The sequence below is a fragment of the Syngnathus leptorhynchus genome, chromosome 19 (assembly GCF_054491065.1).
Source record: "Syngnathus leptorhynchus isolate UIUO chromosome 19, UIUO_Slep, whole genome shotgun sequence".
Taxonomy (NCBI): Eukaryota; Metazoa; Chordata; class Actinopteri; order Syngnathiformes; family Syngnathidae; genus Syngnathus; species Syngnathus leptorhynchus.
Window position 1 is genome coordinate 1,833,266 of NC_141213.1, and position 20,533 is coordinate 1,853,798.

The 20,533-nt window shown below is 52.0% G+C and overlaps 5 protein-coding genes across 13 annotated transcripts; 3 read left to right on the plus strand and 2 right to left on the minus strand.

The window, feature by feature from the left end:
* Positions 1–141: 141 nt before the first annotated feature.
* nub1 (negative regulator of ubiquitin-like proteins 1) lies at positions 142–10,876 on the plus strand. 6 transcript variants are annotated; one of them, XM_085939280.1, is made up of 19 exons: positions 142–280; positions 344–531; positions 737–866; positions 1,215–1,382; positions 1,505–1,569; positions 1,662–1,726; positions 1,851–2,042; positions 2,110–2,198; positions 2,300–2,406; positions 2,464–2,650; positions 2,718–2,825; positions 2,921–3,073; positions 3,140–3,286; positions 3,366–3,431; positions 3,512–3,680; positions 3,743–4,588; positions 4,691–5,023; positions 5,125–8,152; positions 9,014–10,874. In XM_085939280.1, exons 3-16 carry the CDS (start codon positions 750–752, stop codon positions 3,880–3,882), a joined length of 1,773 nt encoding a protein of 590 aa, XP_085795406.1. In that variant the 5' UTR covers positions 142–280; positions 344–531; positions 737–749; the 3' UTR covers positions 3,883–4,588; positions 4,691–5,023; positions 5,125–8,152; positions 9,014–10,874. The 6 variants fall into 6 exon arrangements, with proteins under 6 accessions (XP_085795406.1, XP_085795407.1, XP_085795410.1 ...); XM_085939281.1 differs by having other exon boundaries at positions 4,691–5,382; positions 7,788–8,152; positions 9,014–10,864; XM_085939284.1 differs by having other exon boundaries at positions 2,113–2,198; positions 4,691–8,152; positions 9,014–10,876.
* On the minus strand, positions 4,126–5,189 carry LOC147041541 (gamma-crystallin N-B). Its single transcript, XM_085939285.1, has 5 exons — positions 5,073–5,189; positions 4,909–5,000; positions 4,680–4,836; positions 4,458–4,603; positions 4,126–4,385 (listed from the first exon to the last, which is right to left on the minus strand). Exons 1-5 carry the CDS (start codon positions 5,091–5,093, stop codon positions 4,250–4,252), a joined length of 552 nt encoding a protein of 183 aa, XP_085795411.1. The 5' UTR covers positions 5,094–5,189; the 3' UTR covers positions 4,126–4,249.
* On the minus strand, positions 5,397–10,914 carry LOC147041542 (uncharacterized). 3 transcript variants are annotated; one of them, XM_085939277.1, is made up of 12 exons: positions 10,896–10,914; positions 10,182–10,280; positions 9,003–9,540; positions 8,748–8,873; positions 8,234–8,501; positions 7,389–8,126; positions 7,024–7,313; positions 6,772–6,943; positions 6,582–6,693; positions 6,380–6,503; positions 5,981–6,311; positions 5,397–5,912 (listed from the first exon to the last, which is right to left on the minus strand). In XM_085939277.1, exons 3-12 carry the CDS (start codon positions 9,519–9,521, stop codon positions 5,758–5,760), a joined length of 2,835 nt encoding a protein of 944 aa, XP_085795403.1. In that variant the 5' UTR covers positions 9,522–9,540; positions 10,182–10,280; positions 10,896–10,914; the 3' UTR covers positions 5,397–5,757. The 3 variants fall into 3 exon arrangements, with proteins under 3 accessions (XP_085795403.1, XP_085795402.1, XP_085795401.1); XM_085939276.1 differs by lacking the exon at positions 10,896–10,914 and adding an exon at positions 10,819–10,885; XM_085939275.1 differs by lacking the exons at positions 10,182–10,280; positions 10,896–10,914 and having other exon boundaries at positions 9,003–9,157; positions 9,227–9,557.
* Positions 10,915–11,060: 146 nt separating this feature from the next.
* Positions 11,061–13,244, plus strand: LOC147041543 (uncharacterized). Its single transcript, XM_085939348.1, has 4 exons — positions 11,061–11,794; positions 12,097–12,155; positions 12,385–12,468; positions 12,591–13,244. Exons 1-4 carry the CDS (start codon positions 11,481–11,483, stop codon positions 12,695–12,697), a joined length of 564 nt encoding a protein of 187 aa, XP_085795474.1. The 5' UTR covers positions 11,061–11,480; the 3' UTR covers positions 12,698–13,244.
* Positions 13,245–13,679: 435 nt separating this feature from the next.
* Positions 13,680–20,494, plus strand: LOC147041544 (cullin-1). Of its 2 annotated transcripts, none has more exons than XM_085939165.1 (23): positions 13,680–13,765; positions 14,679–14,773; positions 15,567–15,912; positions 16,015–16,189; positions 16,263–16,430; positions 16,526–16,576; positions 16,651–16,741; positions 16,917–17,080; positions 17,147–17,309; positions 17,380–17,510; positions 17,597–17,704; positions 17,767–17,873; positions 17,986–18,034; positions 18,106–18,237; positions 18,315–18,432; positions 18,506–18,582; positions 18,655–18,773; positions 18,840–18,945; positions 19,014–19,061; positions 19,149–19,231; positions 19,309–19,414; positions 19,637–19,750; positions 19,826–20,494. In XM_085939165.1, exons 3-23 carry the CDS (start codon positions 15,773–15,775, stop codon positions 19,904–19,906), a joined length of 2,331 nt encoding a protein of 776 aa, XP_085795291.1. In that variant the 5' UTR covers positions 13,680–13,765; positions 14,679–14,773; positions 15,567–15,772; the 3' UTR covers positions 19,907–20,494. The 2 variants fall into 2 exon arrangements, with proteins under 2 accessions (XP_085795291.1, XP_085795290.1); XM_085939164.1 differs by lacking the exon at positions 13,680–13,765 and adding an exon at positions 13,772–13,918.
* The last annotated feature ends 39 nt before the right edge of the window (positions 20,495–20,533 follow it).

Below are 20,533 nucleotides of genomic sequence, written 5' to 3' on the forward strand. Positions count from 1 at the left end.
GTTCAAATCATTCAGGACTAGTACAGTCCCTGTCAACATTTAAACAATTACACAATGTCACGTTAGGAGTTCTGTTTATTGTCGTGTTAGTGCTGCCACCTGCCGGCAGAGGGGCCGACCAACATGTCAACCAATAACAGGACGTGACGTAACCGCCCTGTGTTTACATCGCCACTTCTGACAGTTAATCGGTAGTCGCTGATGATGTCGGGGGTACACTTGCCTCCCTTATGTTCCAACACCGTGAATTCAATTCGCGCATGTGAATGTGGGGAAAAAAGTGAGCATAGAAGGACATGAAATAGTGATAGCCCCTCGCTAACTTTCTGCTTTTGCTTTTCAGGTCAACTTTCGTTTCCGTAAAGGCGCAGAAAAGATCGTCTCTTTAACAGTGTCGTCACTCCTCCAGCGATGTCGGAGCAGCTTTGTGTCGCTGTGAACAATCCGGCGAGTAAGAGTTCTTCGTAATTGAGTGGATCTCAGGAGGCGTCGTGTCTTGTACGTGAACAAGCAGAAACTCAAGCAGGGAAGGTAAGAAGAGCTAGGTGAGAAACTAAGTTGCTCTAAAAGACGTTGGAAGCGTACACGTCGGCCCCTTTAACGGCGAGGTTCTCGCGCTTGGCATCCTCCCTTCACGTTCGCGTTACGTTAGCGTGCTGAGCTAATAGCACGAAGGCAACTTTTCGGACGCGGTGCTGACTGGACTTTCAAGTGGGTGCGTTGTGACGTCACTCAGGTTCTCATCGAGGATGGCGGAGCAGAACGTGGAAGCCAAACTGAAGAAGCTCTTGAAGCAAGATAAGATCCAACTGTGGATGGCACCTTACACCCACGACGCTCAGCAACCCGGACACACTCACATGCAGGTCACCATCTTACTTTGACTAATCATCACCTGTGCAACCATGATTGGTTTTGATTATGACAGCGTGTGTCCAACAGAGGGCGCGCCAAGTCACTATGGTAACCAACAACAATAATGCTATCAGCGCAATGGTCAGATAATAGTCATCATATAAGTGGTGGAGGTCAACATGCAAAGTACACACAGTAAGGCTAGTGACCAAATCCCAACCGTGAACCTGAGTGCTACGAGGCAGATGCGCTAACCGCTCATCCACAGTGCTGCCATGCCATCAAATATTATCCTGCAGTCAAATGCACAACGTTTTGTTCTGATGTCGATCCTGAGTTTTTGTTTGTTGTTGTTCCAGGAGTTGGCGGAGCGCTACGGGACCCTGCTCCGCATGCAGGTGTCAGAGGTCGCGGGCGCCCTGGAGGTCATCCGCGTGCAGGCACTGACGAGAGGTCAGCGGAACCAGACCTTCAGGGAAACCAATATGGCCACCATAGAGCTGCTGCTGCCAAGAGACTGCCTCAAGGTACAGCCTCATTCTTCCCCTTCAGCAGTGGCATAAAGCTGTATTTGGAATTTTTACCAATTGGGGGTCGGTCTGGAACGTTGCCCCTGCGATAAATGTGCTGGTGTGTCTGCTGCTTCCAGGAAAGCAAGTCAAAGATGTTTATGGAGACCAGGCTAGATGTGTCTGCTCAGGATCTGATGGACAGGTAAGCCGTGGATGGTGCCATTTCACTTCCAATACAGAACCAACGCAAGTATGTCAAAGATGCTAATGAGCTAACTGTGGCCTGTGCGGCAGGATCTCCCGAGAAGTCGGCCTCAAATCCTTCAAGGTGATCCTGAACGGGAAAACGTTAAATGGCGGTGAGTTGAGAAGACAGTTGGTGGACGACATTGGAGCTTTGTCCCATTCACCATGCAAACAATCATCTTCAACTTGTTTATTTCCTTCAATTTCCAACTTGGTTGGTTTTGCAACCCTTCTCAGGTTTGCGGCTGGACCAGCAGGGCGTTCGCAACCACAGTAAGATGATGGTCCTCAAGGCTAGCGGCGTCACCGCCGCCGCTGGCCAGTCCACTTGTCAGGATGCCAACGATACCAACACAGCCTCACAGTCCACCTCGCACGACCACAGCGTCCAGCGCACACACAGAGGCTTTGAGATCCTGTCCGAGCGAGGTAGCACACCCTCACGCGTTAGCGCGCTAACTCTTCAGGAACATTGAAAAACGCTTATGATGGATAGAAGACAGCGATGACCTTCGGACCGCGCCCTTCCTGGAAGTCGCCGACCAGAGGGGAAACCCGCTAAAGATCCCCCACAAGGAGAAGAAGGTAGGTTTTCTTCTTTTTTTTATATACAAATGAGTGAAAATAGTAAAAAGGTGAGACGCATGAGCGAGTCTGTTATTTGTTCAAAATGGATGTCACTGCAGGCGCTGATCCTCGCCATGGGCCTGCACGAGAAGGGGCGGGCCCTCATGAAGAGGAAACGCTACGACGACGCACTCTGTCACCTCCTGCAGGCTGACCTCCACTTCAGGTGAGGAGGAAGAGGAGGATGACAATGATGACGATGACGACGTGCGTGTGCGTGTAGCGAGTGCGGCTCCGAGCTTCTGGGCGCAGTCGACAATCACGGCGTGCTGCAGCTGGACATCGTTTGGTGCTACCAAGCCTTGGAGGCCTTGTCGTGTTTGGATGACGGGCGGGAACGTTTGCGACTGGCCGAGGACTGCTTCCTCAGATGTTACGGTGAGCAGCAGCAGAGGCTGCTCATGATCAAGGTACGCGTGCACGTTCATTCAACAACCAAAGAGTTTCGTTTTTTTTAAGATCTATGCGTGCGTGCAGGGCAACACGGGGCGCGAGGAGGCGTTGTTCCTGCGCCTGCACCTCCTGCAAAGCCTACTGGCTTTCGTGGACGGTAACGACCTTCAAGCCCAGCAGCAACTCGAGCAAGTGAGGAAACGCTGGCTGACCACGCCGCTGCTAAAGACCGCCGCAGTCTTTGGACTCCCGACGGCCAGCCGCCGACCGTTTTGCCTTTGCGTCAGGTGGAGTCGCTGTACACACGTTTGTGTCCCGATGCAGACAAAATGACTCAGCTGATGGTCCTGGGCTTCAGCGAGCGAGAAGCTCGATTGGGCCTGCGAGCGTGTCACGGCGACGTGCACGAGGCCGCCATGCTCGTCAGCAACCAGAGACAGGTAACTGGTCCGAAGCTGACGCTCGAGACTTTTGTCTAACACATGTTGGCCATTTGCCCTCTACAGGAGAAGGAGGAGCTGAGGCAACGGGAGCGCCGTAAGCGCCAGCAAACTAAGGCCGCCTTGGCCGTCCTGGCCGAAGCAGGCTACGGCGCTAGGGAAGCCGCCGCTGCGCTACGACGGGCCGACGGAGACGTGGACCGAGCCTTCCAAGTTAGCGCCGCTCGCCCTTGTGCGGCGCCGCAGGCCGCTGTCACCGAGCGCTAACCTTCTCTCGCCGCTCGAATTTTAGATCCTGCTGGACGCCAGCCAGACGCTCGCCGCATCCGATTGGAACACGGATGAGAATCTGCAGCAGGTCGGTCGCCCGCTCGTTATCTCAGAAATCAATCAGCGGACGGATTGATCAATCGAGGTCGCGCTCGCGTGGATGCGCAGTTGCTGTATTTGGGCTTTGAGCGGTCGTCGTCGGAGGCGGCGCTGGCGTTGGCGGGCGGCGACGTCCAATTGGCCACCGAGCTGCTGATGGACAACCCGGGAGCCGTCTTCTCGGCGGCCTCCTCCTCCTCCTGGGAGGAGGAGCCCGCCACCTCGTCCAGCTCCGCGGGTAGGCCACTGTTTTTTTTATTTATTGTACATGAAAGCTGACGTAAATGTATTGTGGGTCAGCAGACGACAGCCAGCTGGTGAACGAGGTTCTGGAGGACATCCCTCGTCACGAGGACGACTACTTGGACCTGACGCTGGAAGAGGAGCTGCAGCTTATCAACACCATCAAGACGCACCTTGCACGATCCCTGGCGCATTGACCGTGCCAATTGATCCTATGACTTGGCTCAGTCTCCATTATGAAAATCAGGGAAAGGAGAATGTTTGATTAAAAACAAAATCTATTTTTACATAAATAACTAGATGCGCTTTTAAAAAGGACTGTCTCCCTCCTTTTGACACAATTTGAGTCAAACTTCTTTCATTTTTTTTTAAATGTGAGCCACGACATGGTGTAACAGGAAATGAGATGGGAGCGCACGCAGGACAGGAAACAATGTCAGACTTTTATTTTGGCAGAGGTGGCGGACTTCCTGGGCTGGGCCGTCCGGAGGAGGTTGACATGAGGAAAAGAATCATTAAAAAAAAAAAGGTTTCTCTTCATGACGTCTGCTTGCTTTGGCCGCTTCAGAAGTAGTTGACCACTCGTCGGATGGACTGGATGTTGGGGTTCTGCGCCTGCCACTCGTTGGGGCTGCAGTAGTTGCCGCGCTCCAGCACAAACATGCGGCCGCGGAAGTTGGGCTCCTCGTACATCACCCACCTGTCCACGGGACACCCGTGAGCCGAGGGACGGGCGGACGGACGGACAAGCGGGCGGCGGCCGGTTACTCACGCGCCGTCTCCGAACACCTTGACGGAGTTGATGCAGTTCTTGGCCAGGCCGCGGCTTTGCAGGAAGGGGCAGTCGTCACACACTTCGACGCTCTGCCCCGAGAAGTTGGGACCCTCAAACAGCTCCATGCGGTAATGTTCTCCGTGCTGCACAAAAAAAAAAAAAACGTTTTCACACAAGTTTCCCTTTCATCGTGTGTGTGTGTGTGTGTGTGTGTGTTACCATGCGGACAGGCTTGCAGGAGCCCATGTGGTCGTTGTGGGAGTTCCACCTGTGGAATTCGGGGTATTCGCCGTGCTCCAGAATGTACTGCTGACCCTTGAAGTCAGGGTGATCGAAGCAGATCCAGGCACCGCTTTCCACGCGGATGGAGTTCACCCTGACAAGCACACGCATAGCTGGTACCTTGAGTTTCTTGGTAAAAGCTTTTTTTTTTTTTTTTGCCACTCACCTGTTCATGAAGCCACGGTCCTGGAAGTTGTCGCAGTCACCTCTGACCTCCAACTTCCTGCCGGTGAAGCATTTCCCCTCGTAGAAGGTGATCTACGCAAGGGGACGAAATACCGGTGAGTTTACCGTCAACTCGTGACGGGTCGGCGGCGACCGCTCACTCACCTTGCCCGAACACTGTGACATTTTGTGTCGTCCTCACGCTGCACCACGTAAGGCGTGTAGGCCAGCCGAAGTTGGACGGCGCAATTTATAGGCAGGGCGGCGCCGGCGCACGCTCCGACACAAAAGGAATTTTGTGTGGCGGTCGGCGCTTTCCCACAACTTGCTGCGTGCGCACATTCCGTCTCAATGGAAAGCGCACACGTCAGGCCTCCGCTCCAGTGACGTCGTCATCGTCCCCGCACTTGACATGACGAGGGGGAGGAGCAACGTGATGTCACCTCGTGGCTCGTCAATTCCCAAAAAGGCGAATGTAAGATGAATCGTTTTATTGAATATTTCCAAGCAGTATATCATACAAATATGACCGAGTGCTTTTTTTTTTTTTTAGTTGGTGGAGAATATATAAAAAAACAAAAAAAACCATCACATTTTCAGCAATCACGTACAAAGGTCACCTATCTTCATTATTATTTGGATTTGGCCGTTTTTACACACACACACACACGCTCGCACACACAGTAGTTAAGTGAGCTACAGGATCGATTTCTCATGAACATCAGACTCTAAAAAAACTAAATAGACAAATTTGAAATATTAAATGTTGAAAATCTTCAGCAGCTTATGGACAAAAGGACTCGCTCGGTTCTTTTTCAATGTATGCGCCTCGGCTCTTCGTTTTCCCGCTTTACAGGTTCTTGAGCGCGTTGATGTGCGCGCAGATCTTGAGCGCGGGTCCCAGTTTGATGTTCATGCTGCCCATTAGATGTTCTTCGGTCAGCAGCAACAACGCTTGCCCGTCGATCTCCTGAAGGCGGAAAGCCGACGAAACCTCGCCGCAGCCTAAAATGCACAGACAAACCGGATGGATGGATGCATCGGGATGTAAATGTGTGTGCGCGGGCGTTTACCTGGCAGCGTGTGTATGAAGGCTGTGACATCCTCGACCGTCCACTGCGAGGGTTCGGGTTTGAAGGTGCTCGTGGGCGTGGATGGGGTCGCCGCCGCCGGCGACGTCCTCACTCTGTCTGACGCTGGACTCTCCATCCTGGTCGGCACAGCGGCCGCCGGTTCCTCCTCCTCTCCTTCGTCTTCCTGCTCTTCCTCTTCGCCTGTTGCCTCCATGTCCTCCTCCTCTTCCTCCTCGTCTTCTTGCCGATGCTCCTCCTCCGTCGCCGCCACGACCTTCTTGTCCTCTTTGGCGTCCTTCTCTCTACGTCCAGCGCTCCAGAGATCGCGAGGCTGCGGACGCATCAAAAAGTTCACGTCGTGGCCGCTATGACGCGAAGGCGGGCTTTTGGGTTTGTTACCAGTCTGAGCAGGAGCGGTTTGCCCGGCACGGATTGCGCCCTGTTGAGAACCGGCCGCGACGGCCTGTCGCCACGGCTACCGGCGCTCAGCGCCCGCAGTCGCTTGGTCAGACGTACGTTGAACCTGCCGGCAAATGTGGTGTCACCGTCGTGTTGTTAATTTTTTGCCTTAAGAGCGATTTGTGGCTCTGCCGAGTCTCACCCGCGAGCGCAGGAAGTCGAACAGAAGCGTTTGGAGCGCATGAAGTTGTGGGCGTGGCCTCTTTTGCCGCAGAACTGGCAGTGCAGGACGGCGCGCTCGCAATGGGAAGCTCCTGAAAAGCAAAGATGACCCATGGGGGGGCCGTGTCGAACCAGCCGGTGATTCTTAATGCGGCCGAAGAGTCCCGTACGTGTCCCGTGTTGTTGCGCGTCTTTGACGTCCTCGTCTTGCGAGTCTGTAGAATGTTCCGAATGTTCCGTCGCCTCCTCTGTTGCCGTTACGACCGTCTTACTTCCATTCAATTCCTGCGCCGGCGGCGGCGGTGCCGCCTGAGGAAGCAAAAGCAACGACGAGCGGTTCACCTGAAACGAGCAGACGGCAGGTTTGCACCTTCATGGCAACTCGTGTGTGTGTGTGCGCGCGCGTGTGTGTGTGTGCATACAGGAAAGGGTTGCAGTCCTTCCTGTATGACGAAGCCTTCGACCACGTGCGTCAAGACGTCCCTGTCTTGAGGCCACGGCCCGGTCTGCCACGGCCCGTCCGCCGCTCGTTCCTTGGGCCCGTCTTCCGATGGGTCCGGAGGCGGGTCCGCTTCTGTTGCGGTTTCGCTCGCACGTTTATTCTCCACGACCGGCTGCGACCGGCTGAGGTTGAGCGGCTGGGCAGGGGCGTGAGACGCGGGATCCGTCCACGGGGACGAGGGTGGGGACTGTGATGACAGGCTGGACAATGCTGGAACGGGTTGCGAAAGGACAGACACACTTTAGACGATAAGCACAAGGTGGCACAAAACGCGGGAAGTGTTACCCGAGTGGTTGTCGGAGTGCGCCGACACGCTCTCGTTGATGATGTCACCTCTGTCGTCAGTGATGCGCTCACAGAGTTCCTCCTGGCCGGTCCCGTCTGTAGGAAGTTCCGGTGCATCGATGGCACGTACGCAAGCTTCTGGAGGCCGGACAGGAAGCGCTTCCGGAAGATCAGTCTCTGTGACGTTAGATTCCGTCGGCGGCTCTTTGAGCGCTTGTGGCCGACCGACAGGTGACGGCACCTCGGCGGCGCCTTCTTCTTGCAGCTCCATCGGCTGTTCCCGGTCGCCGTGCTCTTCCTCAGTCACCTCCATTTGCTGTCGCTCCAGAAGGTCAGCTTCCTTCTTTGCCTCCATCTTGACTGGTTCGTCCTCATCTTTCCGTCTTTGGTCTTTTTCAGCCACGTGGACATCGTGGAGCCCCGCCGGCGGAGCCTCGATGTCCTTCCGGCGGGGAGGCGACGCGGCGCTTTGAGGAAGCGGAAGCGCTTCCCGTCTGCTCAAAGTCGGCCGCGCGACAGACTGCGGGGGGCGAGCTGAAGAGAGAGCAATAATTTGTAGGCGCCTGGACGCAGATGGCGCCGTCTCCGAGGACGAAGCGGCGAGCGGCGGGACGGTCGCGGGGAGGACGCCGATCTCAGGTGGCTGCTTCTGGAGAGCGGTGGAAACCCACGGCGACGCCGCTCGCACGGACTGAAGTTTGGGCCGCAGAGGGACGGCTCGCACCGGCGAGTAGAGCGCTTGGACCGAAAAAGACAAGCGTGAGGTGAGCATATGACCACTTTGCGAGAAATCATCTTTGTTTCAGCTGTTCCTAATGAAACGACCGCAGAAGAGAGCGCCTTACTTGGAGGCGGTACCGACAGGTGGCGGCAGGGCGCGGTCGGGGGACGTGGCCTCAGAGGAGGGAAGAGCGCCGTCTGCGGGCGGGAGAGCAGAGGCGGGGCCGAGGCGGGGGGCTTCAGGCGCAGGGAGGGGGGCGCGGCCAAGGCGGCGGTGAGGGGCGGCCTCGGCGTCACGCTCTGAAGCTGCGCGCCGCAAACGGACACGAGACAAGAAGAGGCCACTGTCAAGCGGCGGCCGACAGCGCCGCTAGGCGTGCCCGTGTTGCTCACCTGGGGCGGAGGAAGAAATGTGGCCATTTTGTTTTGATTTTCTCAATGGAAAAGTTTTAGTTCATTTCATCAGTTTGCTCTCTGACAAATTTGCTCAATGACTGAATTTAGTGTGCTTGCACTATGGTACCCGACAAACAGCGCATAGTGGGACTGTAACGCGAAACCTTTGGGATGCTGCTTTCACTGTCACCATAGACACGGCAGCATCCCCACAGACGTTTCCGTGCATTTGTACGTGTTTACCATCTGAGTTCTGAGCAGCACCTGCTCTTGCCCGGAGCCTTTGAGACCTTTTCCCAGGAGCAAGGCCTGCTGGGAAGTCCTGTGCCTGGCGGAGCCGGGCGAGCCTGCCGGGTGAGGCTGAGGCACCTGTACACAGCGGTGGTTGCGTTAGCTTAGCACAGATGTTTGTCTTGGAGATGTCAAACGAGCTTAACGTGTTGACGTGATCTCGACTTTGGCAACCGAGATGCAAAACTGTCTAAATGAAACATCTACCTGTCTTCCAGGTGGACTAGCGGGCGTGTGGAAGGGGGTGATGGTGTTGGAGGTCGGCGCGGGAACGCTCCTTGCGCTCCCATTGGTCAGCACCATGGACGTTTTGGCTGAAGAGGCGGTCGTTGACAAAGATGGCGAAGAAGAAGTGGCGCCCCCTACAGAAGAAGACGAGACGTGCGCGGTGGTCTTGGAAGCGCAGGGCAGGATGGGGCGAGCGTACGTACGAAGGGCGGAGCTCGCCGTGGTGGTCAGTTTGGGGGGGGCGGGGACCAAGACATGAGGGGAGGAAGTTCTGGCTGCCGCCGCCATCTTGGGTGTGGAGAGGGATGGCGCGGGAGTGAGCGGTGGCGGCGGGGAGGACGTGACGGGCGTCTGCGGGGGCGCCGGCAAGTCCTGCAGTAGCATGGGATTGGGCGTGAGGCGGGGCGGCGTCGGCGTGCTGGTGGGGGCCGAATCGAGGGAGGAAGAAGAGGCCGGTCCGCGGTCTGATTGGCTCGCACCGCCCGCCTCCTTGTCCATCCTGCAACGCTTTAACGATCTAGAAATAAACACGCAATTAGAATCGCGGGCTGCGATGAACGAGCCACCAAAGAACCAACATTTATGTGGTAAACATGTAAATGCGATACTTTGACTAACAAATCGGAATAACATCATTGAAGCTCATTTTGCTTTATTGTAAATAATTAAATCTAGTATCCATACATTTATTTCTCCACCTATCTATGTCAATGACGTGTAGTGAGTGGATGAGCAATTGGATGCTCTTCCACTAGAGGGCAGTGTCTATGATGATCAGTGAAGCCACTTTTTCGGTGTTGTGCTGTGAAATTTTTGCGCACATCAAATTTATGCCTTGGCTAAAAATCGAGCTTGCAATGAGGAAAAAGAAAATATATTCTGCCAATTGGGTGAGCTCGTCATGCAAGCAGGTGCACGGCAACGCACGACAGCTGCACGCTAACACATTATTATTACTATTATATTCATATCGTATAATAAAAATGATGAGGATTAGCGCCGCGCCAGCTCGTCATGTGGACTCACTGTGAAGTGTTAGAATAAAATAAAAACACGGAGACAGGCCTCAGCTAGCAAAGTGTCAGGCTAACTACACGAGTGATGCTAAGCAAGTGTCAGCTGGGTCGACTCGGCTCGGCGGATTCGGCGGGTTCTTGCCTCCTGGCGTCAGCGAAGCGCGGCGGCCCGGTCCATCCGCTCCTCCATCCGCTCCACGGAACATTCTCACGCGATGACGCGGTCGCGGTGTCAGAAAACCTGCCAGCCAGCCAAAGGGAGAGATGGGCGTGTGGTTGGTTAGTGTAGTGTTTGGCTCAGCCCTCCACTGGTCCGGTCGGTGTGCACTAGTGCACTGGTGAGGGCTACTAGTGGAGTCTGAACGAGTGCAGTCGCTGTCAGTGGCGACTTCGTCGTCACCCGAGATGTCAAATAGACATTGACCCCGCCTTGGCCCGGAATCGCACGGAGACTTCGCCGCCATATTGAATGTGGCAACGCAGCTTCAAAACTAATATTTAGACCAGCGCTACATTGGCTTACGCGTTTCATCGTGGCGTGATCTAACTTGGATTCAAAGTATGCGTCTATCATGTAAATTCTCCCAAATTAAAATATTACAAATGTCATTGATGTACCCCCCGAAGAACACTATTATTAATATCTTATTGTCAACAGATTTGATTTGGTCTTCTTGCCATTTTCTTGTTTTCAATTATTCTATCTCATTTTTGACAGTAACACACAATTGCCATATACTTTATCGATAACAATTGATGATCAAGACAAGATTAATTACTGTAAGGCGGAAGACTTCCTGAAACACGTAGAGTTCAGGTGGTGACGTCTTACACTCACGGCGATTGGCGAGACTACCTGTGACACTTGAGGGACTTGTCAACAAATCCTCAAATGCGACGTCACACTTTCGTCTGCCAGCCTCGTCAAGCTCACGACTGAAACAGCACTATTCTGGCAAGCAGAAATATGCCTTTCAAATTAAAAGCTAATATATACGAGAAGCTGTTTTGACGTCACATTCTTAATACATGATCTGCCCTTCTGGTAACACAACGACTTTATGGAGAGTGACTGACGACGTCTTAGATTAACTGAGCCCCACCCACAGTGTCCCACTAAAGCAAAATATTTTTATTTTGAAGATTTTAGCTAGAAATGATGCTCAATCAATTACACTTTGTGATAGTATTTATGTGGTCGGAGCTCCATGGCAACCGGGACACTTCGGAAACACGGAGCTCAGGAAACACTTTGGAGTAGAACATGTCCCCATCGGGAAGTTGTGACAGAAGTGAGGAACACGTCTTTATTCCATGACTGTCTCCCAACAACTCTGGCTGGATATAACAAAGACAGCATGACATCACAAAGGGCAAACATATCACTGCAGGCCTGCTGGGTGAGAGGCCTGGTCCTGGTTGTGGACTGAAACCAAAGAAGATGCCTTCAACAAAGATGATCAAGCACAAAGAGGTGGAGGGGAGGACCAAACCTGTCAACCTCAAACCTGTTACGCTCCAAGTGGCCCCCACGCGGCAAAGCCGAGCGGCCAGCTGCCCTCGACTGGCGCAGAAGGGGACTCGCTCCCAAACGGCCTGCGAGCGCCCCAGCAGGTCCAGATCCACCGTGACGCGAGCGAGACTCGACTGGGCTCCGGCTCAGCAGGACGCCGCCTGTGATGTAAAGTGGACAGAGGACAGCGAGTGTGCAGGACGGCAGGGACGAGTCGGCGTCCAGAAGCAGGGAATTCACAGGCGAGAGAAAAATTAATGCGTATAGATTCAGTCTAGAAAATTGTCCTGCTTGCCCTATTCATGTGGGCATGATGGTCACATGTAAACCTTTGGTGTGTGCATGCTGGTGCCATCTGTAGCTGTGTGCGAACAGCTGCTGTTGTGATCTTTGACTTGGACCAGACCAGAGTATAATCTGGATCAAGTGCCGTGTAGGAAGATGTTGACCTCTTCACGTGGCCTGGCATCCTGGCATGACGGCTCCTCGTGTCCTGCATGGTTTTGTTGTCTTACTCCCATTTTTTGCTCTTTGTTTCTTTCAGCCACAAAGCCTTCACTGTCATTCCCCCGAACCCCAAGAAGAGAAGAGACATCCAGAAAAGTAAGTGTACTTTTTCAAGCCTTGTCCACTAAAGACTATCGTTTTCAGGCATGCCAAACTTATGATGACATTTGAGGATTCAAGATTTTCTAAAAAAAAAAAAAAAAAAAAAAAAAAAAAGATGTCAATTAGGTTCCTCCTTGTTGTTCCCCTGTTGAATGGCCTTGATTGTAATGCTCTGGGTGAATTGAAACCGAATTGTTTGTATCCATGGTGGTGCGATTGGTAGAGGCGGAGGCGGAGCTGGCGGCTTTGGAGGAGCTGAAGCTGAGCAGAGCCATGGCGTATGTCAACATCCAGCCTAGCACCGTCGGTGAGCCCTGAGCACGCCCCGTTGCCTTTCTTACCATTTGCGCACGTGCAAATAGAAAGTGTTGGCCCCAGATCACATCAAGAAATTCAACAAAGGGGTCGTGTATGTGTGTGTATTGAAAGGGGGGTCTTTGACTCTGGAGGAAGTGCGAGTGAAGCAGCAGCAAGAAATGATGCAGACGAAGAGGAAGCAGAAAGTGAAGCGTTGTGATGTGGCCAAGGCGTCCTGACAACAGTCCACAAGAGACGTCGACGTTTTCGTGCACAATTTCAACTTTTCTCCTGCTGACAACACGTGACCTTCATTGAGATGGAAAAAAAAGAAACCTGTATAAGATATGCAAACATTTACTTGGTCATTTTTTTTCTTTTTTTAAACATCACTCAGTCGTCATCATTCTGTTTTTTGGAAGATGAACTGTATTACAAAACATTTTCTGATATTGGGATTGTAGTAATTATGATAATTGCAAAATTCCCACAAACAGTTTCTGTTCTCATCTCAAACATTTGACCAGCTATAGAACTCCCGTGTCCAGGGCGTTATTTATATCCGAGTCTCCGGGTGTCCGATGCGTATTCTTAAAAACTACACGAGCGGCCATTGTTGTAGTTCATCAGCACCCCATCCTGTGACGTAAATGCTGCGTTCAGGAACTACTCAGAGGAACAAGAGCTTCCCCATCCAACGTGGACAGTCAGGTATTTAATAGACATTTTACATCGTATCGTTGCTGCTGCAAATGGAAATTATATAATAAATTGGGTTGTAATAAATACTTTGTTTCCATTTTTTTCAATAAAAAATGCATTAGGATCAAGAAAATGTAATTGTGTGTGAATGATGAAGATAGGTAGATAGGAGATAGATACTTTATTGATAGGGGGGGGGGGGATTAAGTTGTCAGCAGTGTGAAAAAATAATAAATAGTTGAAAGGTTGAATGTGACGCTGGAATGGTTTGAATAATGGTTTGAATAAGTCAACAAATATGGAAGAAGTAGGTAAATATGTCATATATCACTTTAGCTTGGGAATTGTCATGCAAAGTTTTGGTAATTGGTGCATTATTGTTATGCGGAAAATAGATTGAGCTGACTTACTCACATAGACAAACTTTTATTGTGTTGAATGTCTGTTCACTCCAATCTTTGTTATTGTGGAAAACTTTAACGTGTGGGATAGTGAGGAAAGTGGGGACTTGGGGAATTTACTGAAACGAAAAAGCCTGCCCCCCACCCCAAACCCCGTAGAACATATTTCCGAGCGTCCCTGAAAGCAGCATGAATCGGCGCTTGGTGAGTTGATCTTTGTGCGAAGCATAGCGAGTTAGCACTTAGCAGCAGTTAGCCGCCGCACTCAGCATTAGCGGCGGCAGCAGCAACAGGGCACGGCCGCCGTGAGCACCACGAGCCACGATTCCGCACTGAGTTCCACGGCCTAGAAATATGGTAAAGGCAAATTTTAGAGTCTTTGTTGTCCATTTCTCCCTCCTTGTGACAATTCTGCAAGCTGTGAGCTAGCCGGCTAATGCTAACGACTAGTGGTGTGTTTTCCTGACTCATTATTGGGAGGCTGGCTGCCATTTTAAAGATTAACACATGCGCGTCAAACGATCCTTTTTCGCACAACAACATCCAGATAAGCGGGCCCGATTGTGATGGAAGGGCTGCTACAACACGAGTTGTGATACCGCTTTTACTCTAATCACGTCCTCGAAGCGAGCTCGTCCAAAGCTAACGCAGCTAATGGAGCTAGCCGACGAGCTAAGCGGCTAGCACGATGGCGTAGTAGGCTCCCACTGGAGAAAAAAGCTCACTTGTCATGTCAGTTATTTATTCGGCTTGCGTCATAAAATGTTCGACTTGTCAACCGATGAACAAGCCACTTCCACCCCAAGGGGAGTGAAAACTCCGCGACCGTGACAGGACACCTACAAGGAGATAATCGTTATCATCTGATTCCTAAGATCTAGATTGCTTACGTGCTCCAATTTTGATCTACTTTTGGGTTTTACTGGAGTGTCTTTGGAGGAAACAACTAACTTGCATCGTTTTCAGTTGACATGATGTCAGAATTGATGAGTGAAACTTGATAGCTTTCAGTGTCTTAAAATAAATGACACCATCATGGATGTGTTGGATGGGTTTTGCATTTCACACAGTGAGATGGAAATTGTTTGTTGTTGAAAAATGTATTCGTATCTTCTAGGTTTGGTGTGGCACTTATGGCTACGTCTGATCCAACAGCGACACATCAAACATTAGAAGAGATTTGAAGCATTCCGCTCAGTCAAGTTTCACATGGTAAGAAGCGTCACTATCTCCACATACTCCCCCATCACATCATAGCATACTTTTGATGATAAGGCAAAATATTTCCGGTTAATCATTTTGATGTTTACATTTAAACTGTGTGTGTTATTGTCTTTTATTTTCTGTCACTTTCACAGTAAACTTCGCCACCGAGTGACAACTAATCAAATTGTAGCAAGCACGCTTAGCCTCTTTTTGGGAGAAAAGAGCGAGGGAGTGAGCGAGTCGATGTTATTCAATACTCTTCAAAACCGGTGCTAAGGAATACATTTTTTAAAAATGCTCTTAAAAGTTAACATATTGCGCGAAGAGTCAAACTATTTGAAAACAAAGTGTTTCATCTCTTCACCATTGATTTTCCATTCTTTGTTGGTGAGTCACTCCCTGATCTGGCAGCTTCCCTAGTTGCCGTGGTAACGGCTGTACCTTCTCTGGCTTGTGCTCCCCAGTAGATGCTGGACCACATACACGATCAGGACGGATCGAGTAGCGCTAACAGGAAGTGCCGTTAATGTGGGGTTTTGTGGACTTATTGGATATTAGCTGAGTGGCGAGAACACGTGTAGTCGATCGCGTAACTCTGGCGTCCTCCGCCGGCAACGATGTTTTTTGAAGTCGTTCTTGGAATTTCTTCTGAGGCGTCCTACTTAACACCCTGTGCGGATGGAAGGACTTTTCCTTTTCTTTTTTTTCCTTTTTGCATCTTCTTGGAAATGTTTGAAATTGAATTCAAAGGGCATCGGCCTCCCAAAAGTGCCCTCAGTTGACAGTTTGTCTTTTGCAGGTGATCTGGTGACAAGCGCAAAAGCTGTGCACGCATCGCCACTTGCCCGTGCGCAGCAGGAGCGCAGTCCCGCCCATCTCGTCACCAGTCCCCCACCCCCAACCCCCACGATGGAGTGCGCACACTGAGAACCCCACGTCGCCCCGTCCGCATCGTCGCAGGAGAGCGGCAGCAGCGCCAGGGAAGCGTCGGCAGGAGCCGCCGCCATGTCGTCCAACCGGACCCAAAACCCGCACGGCCTTAAGCAGATCGGCCTGGACCAGATCTGGGACGACCTGCGGGCCGGCATCCAGCAGGTCTACACCAGGCAGAGCATGGCTAAGTCCAGATACATGGAACTGTACACGTATCCGCAAGCCAGCAGGCCTCCTTGTTCTCTCTCGTTCGCATTCGCCTTTTATTCTAGATCTCGTTTTCCTGTTGGCTTTTCCTTAACCTCTCCCGCCAGGCACGTATACAACTACTGCACCAGCGTGCACCAGTCCAATCAGGGCAGGGGCTCAGCGCCCCCCAGCAAGCCCTCCAAAAAGTCCTCCACTCCGGGCGGAGCCCAGTTTGTCGGCCTGGAGCTCTACAAGAGACTCAAGGAGTTCTTAAAGAACTACCTGACCAGCCTGCTCAAGGTGAGTCGGCGCCGCCTCTCCGCACTCGCCCGGACGACGCCGGCAACTTGCCTCTCTTTTTGTGCCGCGGCAGGATGGAGAAGACCTCATGGATGAGTGCGTACTCAAGTTCTACACTCAGCAGTGGGAGGATTATCGCTTCTCCAGTAAAGTCCTGAACGGGATCTGCGCCTACCTCAACCGCCACTGGGTCCGACGGGAGTGCGACGAGGGACGCAAGGGCATCTACGAGATCTACTCGGTCAGAAGGAGGAACCTTTTGCGGCCGGCTTGCCTTTGTGTTTCGCTTCCTCCTTGTCGCTCACTGTTCACGTCAACTGTTGTTGTTCCTCGCAGCTGGCCCTGGTCACCTGGAGGGAGTGCTTGTTTCGACCCCTCAATAAACAGGTGTGTGCGCCCGCCGTCGCATTGAGTTATGCTCACTTCCGCCGTGTTCTGACTCAAAATGTGCCCGGCGGCAGGTCACAAACGCCGTGCTCAAGCTCATTGAACGCGAGAGAAACGGCGAGACCATCAACACTCGCCTCATCAGCGGCGTCGTCCAGTCTTATGGTGGGTCGCAATTTGCAGTCGCCAACTCCCCTCGCAAGTTAAAGGTTATATTTTTAAGAGCAGTTTGACTAACCTTTCACACACACACACAAAAAAAAAAAAAAAATTGTCAGCACTTTCTACCAAAGTATGATTCCCACCATTGCTTTGGACATGAACGTGAAATGTGAAACAGTTGAGCTGGGCCTGAACGAGGAGGACGCCTTCGCCAAAGGCCCCACGCTGTCGGTCTATAAGGAATACTTTGAGTGCCAGTTCCTGACGGACACGGAACGTTTCTACACGCGTGAGAGCACCGAGTTTCTCCAGCAGAACCCTGTCACAGAGTACATGAAGAAGGTACGCACGCACTTTTGGCGGCAACGGCAGCAATGCCAATGACATCACCAACGCGTTGGACGGCAGGCGGAGGCCCGGCTGCTGGAGGAGCAGCGGCGCGTGCAGGTTTACCTTCACGAGTCCACGCAGGACGAGCTGGCCAGGAAGTGCGAGCAGGTCCTCATCGAGAAGCACTTGGAAATCTTTCACACTGAGTTCCAGAATCTTCTGGATGCTGACAAGAATGAAGGTAAGTTAGATTTTTTTTTTAAATTAATTAATTATTTTTTACAAATTTTATTCTCCCTGTGTGTGTTCAGACCTGGGGCGCATGTATAACCTGGTGTCTCGCATCACGGACGGCCTGGGAGAGCTGAAGAAGCTTCTGGAAACTCACATCCACAACCAGGGCCTGGCCGCCATCGAGAAGTGTGGCGAGGCAGCACTCAACGTACGGCGGTCGGCGCACGTCTGTCACACGGGCAGACAGCGGATTCCCGCCTCACTTTGTGGTGTGTGTGTGTGTGTGTTCTTCAGGACCCCAAGGTGTACGTGCAGACCACGCTGGACGTGCACAAGAAGTACAACGCATTGGTCATGTCGGCCTTCAACAACGACGCCGGCTTTGTGGCGGCGTTGGACAAGGTCAGCGCCGGGTGGATGGTCGAATGGACCGGTCGCCTCGTGACACTTTTTGCTCCTCTTAGGCGTGCGGCCGCTTCATCAACAATAACGCCGTCACCAGGATGGCGCAGTCGTCCAGCAAGTCGCCCGAGCTGCTCGCTAGATATTGCGACTCGCTGCTCAAGAAGAGGTCAGCATGCGTCACCGAGCGTTCTCAACTTTTTTTTTTTTTTTTTTACATTTTCCCGTGACTGATTATTTTCTCTGGATGGTTTTCTTTCCAACCTGTTTACGCTCCTCAGCTCGAAGAACCCCGAGGAGGCGGAGCTGGAGGACACGCTGAACCAAGTGGTAAGGCCGCCATGACGCCGTGCTGTTTGCCGGCCTTTGCAAAGACGCGTCCGTCTCGTCCTGTCTTCCAGATGGTGGTCTTCAAATACATTGAGGACAAGGACGTCTTCCAGAAGTTCTACGCCAAGATGCTGGCCAAGCGTTTGGTCCACCAGAACAGCGCCAGCGACGACGCCGAGGCTAGCATGATCTCCAAACTAAAGGTGGCGGCCATGTCGTCGTCGTCTTCTTCTCCTCCTTCCTCCTCCTCCTCCTCATTGTGGTCTTTGCGCTTTTGCAGCAAGCGTGCGGCTTCGAGTACACATCTAAACTTCAGAGGATGTTCCAAGACATTGGCGTCAGCAAGGACCTCAATGAGCAGTTCAAGAAACACCTCACCAACTCGGAACCACTCGATCGTCAGTGTCACGGACGCACGCTCGCTCGCACGCTCACGAACGCACTCACAACGCTCATGTGTTGTGTTTTCAGTGGACTTCAGTATTCAAGTCCTGAGTTCTGGCTCGTGGCCTTTCCAGCAGTCGTGTACCTTTGCGCTCCCCTCCGAGGTGGCAAGCAAGCACACGCGCATGAGGTGAGTGGCCCGCTGACTTCCCGACTGACTCGTGTCTTCCTTCAAGCTGGAGAGAAGCTACCAGCGCTTCACGGCGTTCTACGCCAGCAGACACAGCGGCAGGAAGTTGACGTGGCTCTACCACCTGTCCAAAGGCGAGCTGGTGGCCAACTGCTTCAAGAACAGGTACAACTCCCGCACCCATGTCCGCCGTTCCCGCCGAGCATCTCATCGTGTCTTGCTGTGTCCTAGGTACACGCTGCAGGCCTCCACCTTCCAAATGGCCATCCTGCTGCAGTACAACACGGAGGACAGCTACAGCGTGCAGCAGCTCTCTGACAGTACACAGATCAAAACGGTGCCAAAGCAAAATGGTGTCCTCATCTGACCGCCACAAAGCTCACTCCTCCTCCTTCTCTGTTTCAGGACATCCTCATTCAAGTTCTGCAGATATTGCTCAAGTCCAAACTGCTGGTGAGTCAAATCGAGCCAGCGGTCCAGTCCACACCCAACGCGCGAGCGCTCGCCTGCGTCCGTCAATACCTTTTGTCCGTCTGCCAGGTCCTGGAGGACGAGAACGCCAACGTGGACGAAGTGGACTTCAAACCTGACACAGTCATCAAACTCTTCCTGGGATACAAAAAGTCAGACTGCTTCCTGCTCATTTTTCTGCCAACATTTGGCTGTAATTGTGTGTGTCTGTCTGTATGTTTGTGTGTAGCAAAAAGTTGCGTGTCAACATCAACGTACCCATGAAGACGGAGCAGAAGCAAGAGCAGGAGACCACGCACAAGAACATCGAGGAGGACCGCAAGCTCCTCATTCAGGTCTCTCTCTCTCTCTCGCCCTCTTTTACTCTTTCACACACTCTCTCGCAATCTTTCTGTCTCACTCACTCACTCACTCACTCACTCACTCACTCACTCACTCACTCACTCACTCACTCACTCACTCACTCACTCACTCACTCACACTAACCCTGAAAAGGTTTTTTTATTTCAGTGTGTTTCAGTTTTTACAATCAAATTGTGTGTGTTTGTGCGTGTTAGGCTGCCATCGTGCGTATCATGAAGATGCGCAAGGTGTTGAAGCATCAGCAGCTGCTGGCCGAGGTCCTCAACCAGTTGTCGTCTCGCTTCAAACCTCGCGTGCCAGTCATCAAGGTGCCCGGCCGGCATTGGCTTCCTGCCAGCGGTAACTATACAAGGTGCTGACAGCAGTTTCCCCCTTGTGGACAGAAATGTATCGACATCCTGATCGAGAAGGAGTACTTGGAGCGAGTGGACGGCGAGAAGGACACGTACAGTTACCTGGCATGAGACACAACACACACACACGCCCCCCCCTCCACATTGCCTCAGTTTTATTTTTTGTGTGTTCTTGTTTTTCTTCTGTGAGTAAACAAAGTATGGCTCATGATGTGTGGCGAAACGTTGCGCGTACGTACGTGCGTGTGTGTGCCGCACCAGAGCGGCTGAGCATCTGCCTGCCGACTGGAGGCTGAACTCTGGGCTCTCCTGCCAGTCATGAAGGAACTAAACACATGACACCCCCCCCACCCACCCACCGAAACCACCTGCGCACGTTGTAAATAGGCCCAGAGTTTAAGAGGAAGAATGCCTCGTTCTCATGGCAAGCATTCAGCCAATCCGAGAGCCATATCCAAAGGTTTCTGCATGTTCCAGCTTCTCTTGCGCAGGACGTTTGTATAGTGTGCTTCATTTTCTAAATGTGTGAGAAATAAACGACTCAAAGGTTTCGTAAGCATGTTCCATCTTTGTATTGGTACTGCTGCCCACTGCAAGTCGACACTGAGGGCCCAGCTGAGGTCATAACTCTACTAAGAAACCTTAATCCAATATTAAAATTGTACTGCTAAACCCAATAATTGTTTAATTAATTATAATTAATAGCAAGGCTTTTTTATTTATAAAAAACATCTATAT

Bases quoted from the DNA above. Each gene is read 5' to 3' on its own strand.
- nub1 (XM_085939282.1), top strand. From the start codon at position 750: ATGGCGGAGCAGAACGTGGAAGCCAAACTGAAGAAGCTCTTGAAGCAA. The intron at 1,570-1,661 runs GTAAGCCGTGGA...CCTGTGCGGCAG, and splicing joins GCTCAGGATCTGATGGACAG to GATCTCCCGAGAAGTCGGCC. The intron at 3,287-3,365 runs GTTAGCGCCGCT...CTCGAATTTTAG, and splicing joins ACGTGGACCGAGCCTTCCAA to ATCCTGCTGGACGCCAGCCA.
- LOC147041541 (XM_085939285.1), bottom strand. From the start codon at position 5,093: ATGTCACAGTGTTCGGGCAAG. The intron at 4,604-4,679 runs GTAACACACACA...TTTTTTGTGCAG, and splicing joins CCTGCAAGCCTGTCCGCATG to CACGGAGAACATTACCGCAT. The intron at 4,386-4,457 runs GTGAGTAACCGG...TCCCGTGGACAG, and splicing joins AAGGTGTTCGGAGACGGCGC to GTGGGTGATGTACGAGGAGC.
- LOC147041542 (XM_085939277.1), bottom strand. From the start codon at position 9,521: ATGGACAAGGAGGCGGGCGGTGCGAGCCAATCAGACCGCGGACCGGCC. The intron at 8,874-9,002 runs GTAGATGTTTCA...CGCTGTGTACAG, and splicing joins CTAGTCCACCTGGAAGACAG to GTGCCTCAGCCTCACCCGGC. The intron at 8,502-8,747 runs GTAAACACGTAC...CCTCCGCCCCAG, and splicing joins TGCTGCTCAGAACTCAGATG to GTGAGCAACACGGGCACGCC.
- LOC147041543 (XM_085939348.1), top strand. From the start codon at position 11,481: ATGCCTTCAACAAAGATGATCAAGCACAAAGAGGTGGAGGGGAGGACC. The intron at 12,156-12,384 runs GTAAGTGTACTT...TGCGATTGGTAG, and splicing joins GAGAAGAGACATCCAGAAAA to AGGCGGAGGCGGAGCTGGCG. The intron at 12,469-12,590 runs GTGAGCCCTGAG...GTGTATTGAAAG, and splicing joins CATCCAGCCTAGCACCGTCG to GGGGGTCTTTGACTCTGGAG.
- LOC147041544 (XM_085939165.1), top strand. From the start codon at position 15,773: ATGTCGTCCAACCGGACCCAAAACCCGCACGGCCTTAAGCAGATCGGC. The intron at 17,705-17,766 runs GTCAGCGCCGGG...TGCTCCTCTTAG, and splicing joins TTGTGGCGGCGTTGGACAAG to GCGTGCGGCCGCTTCATCAA. The intron at 18,583-18,654 runs GTGGCAAGCAAG...TCTTCCTTCAAG, and splicing joins CCTTTGCGCTCCCCTCCGAG to CTGGAGAGAAGCTACCAGCG.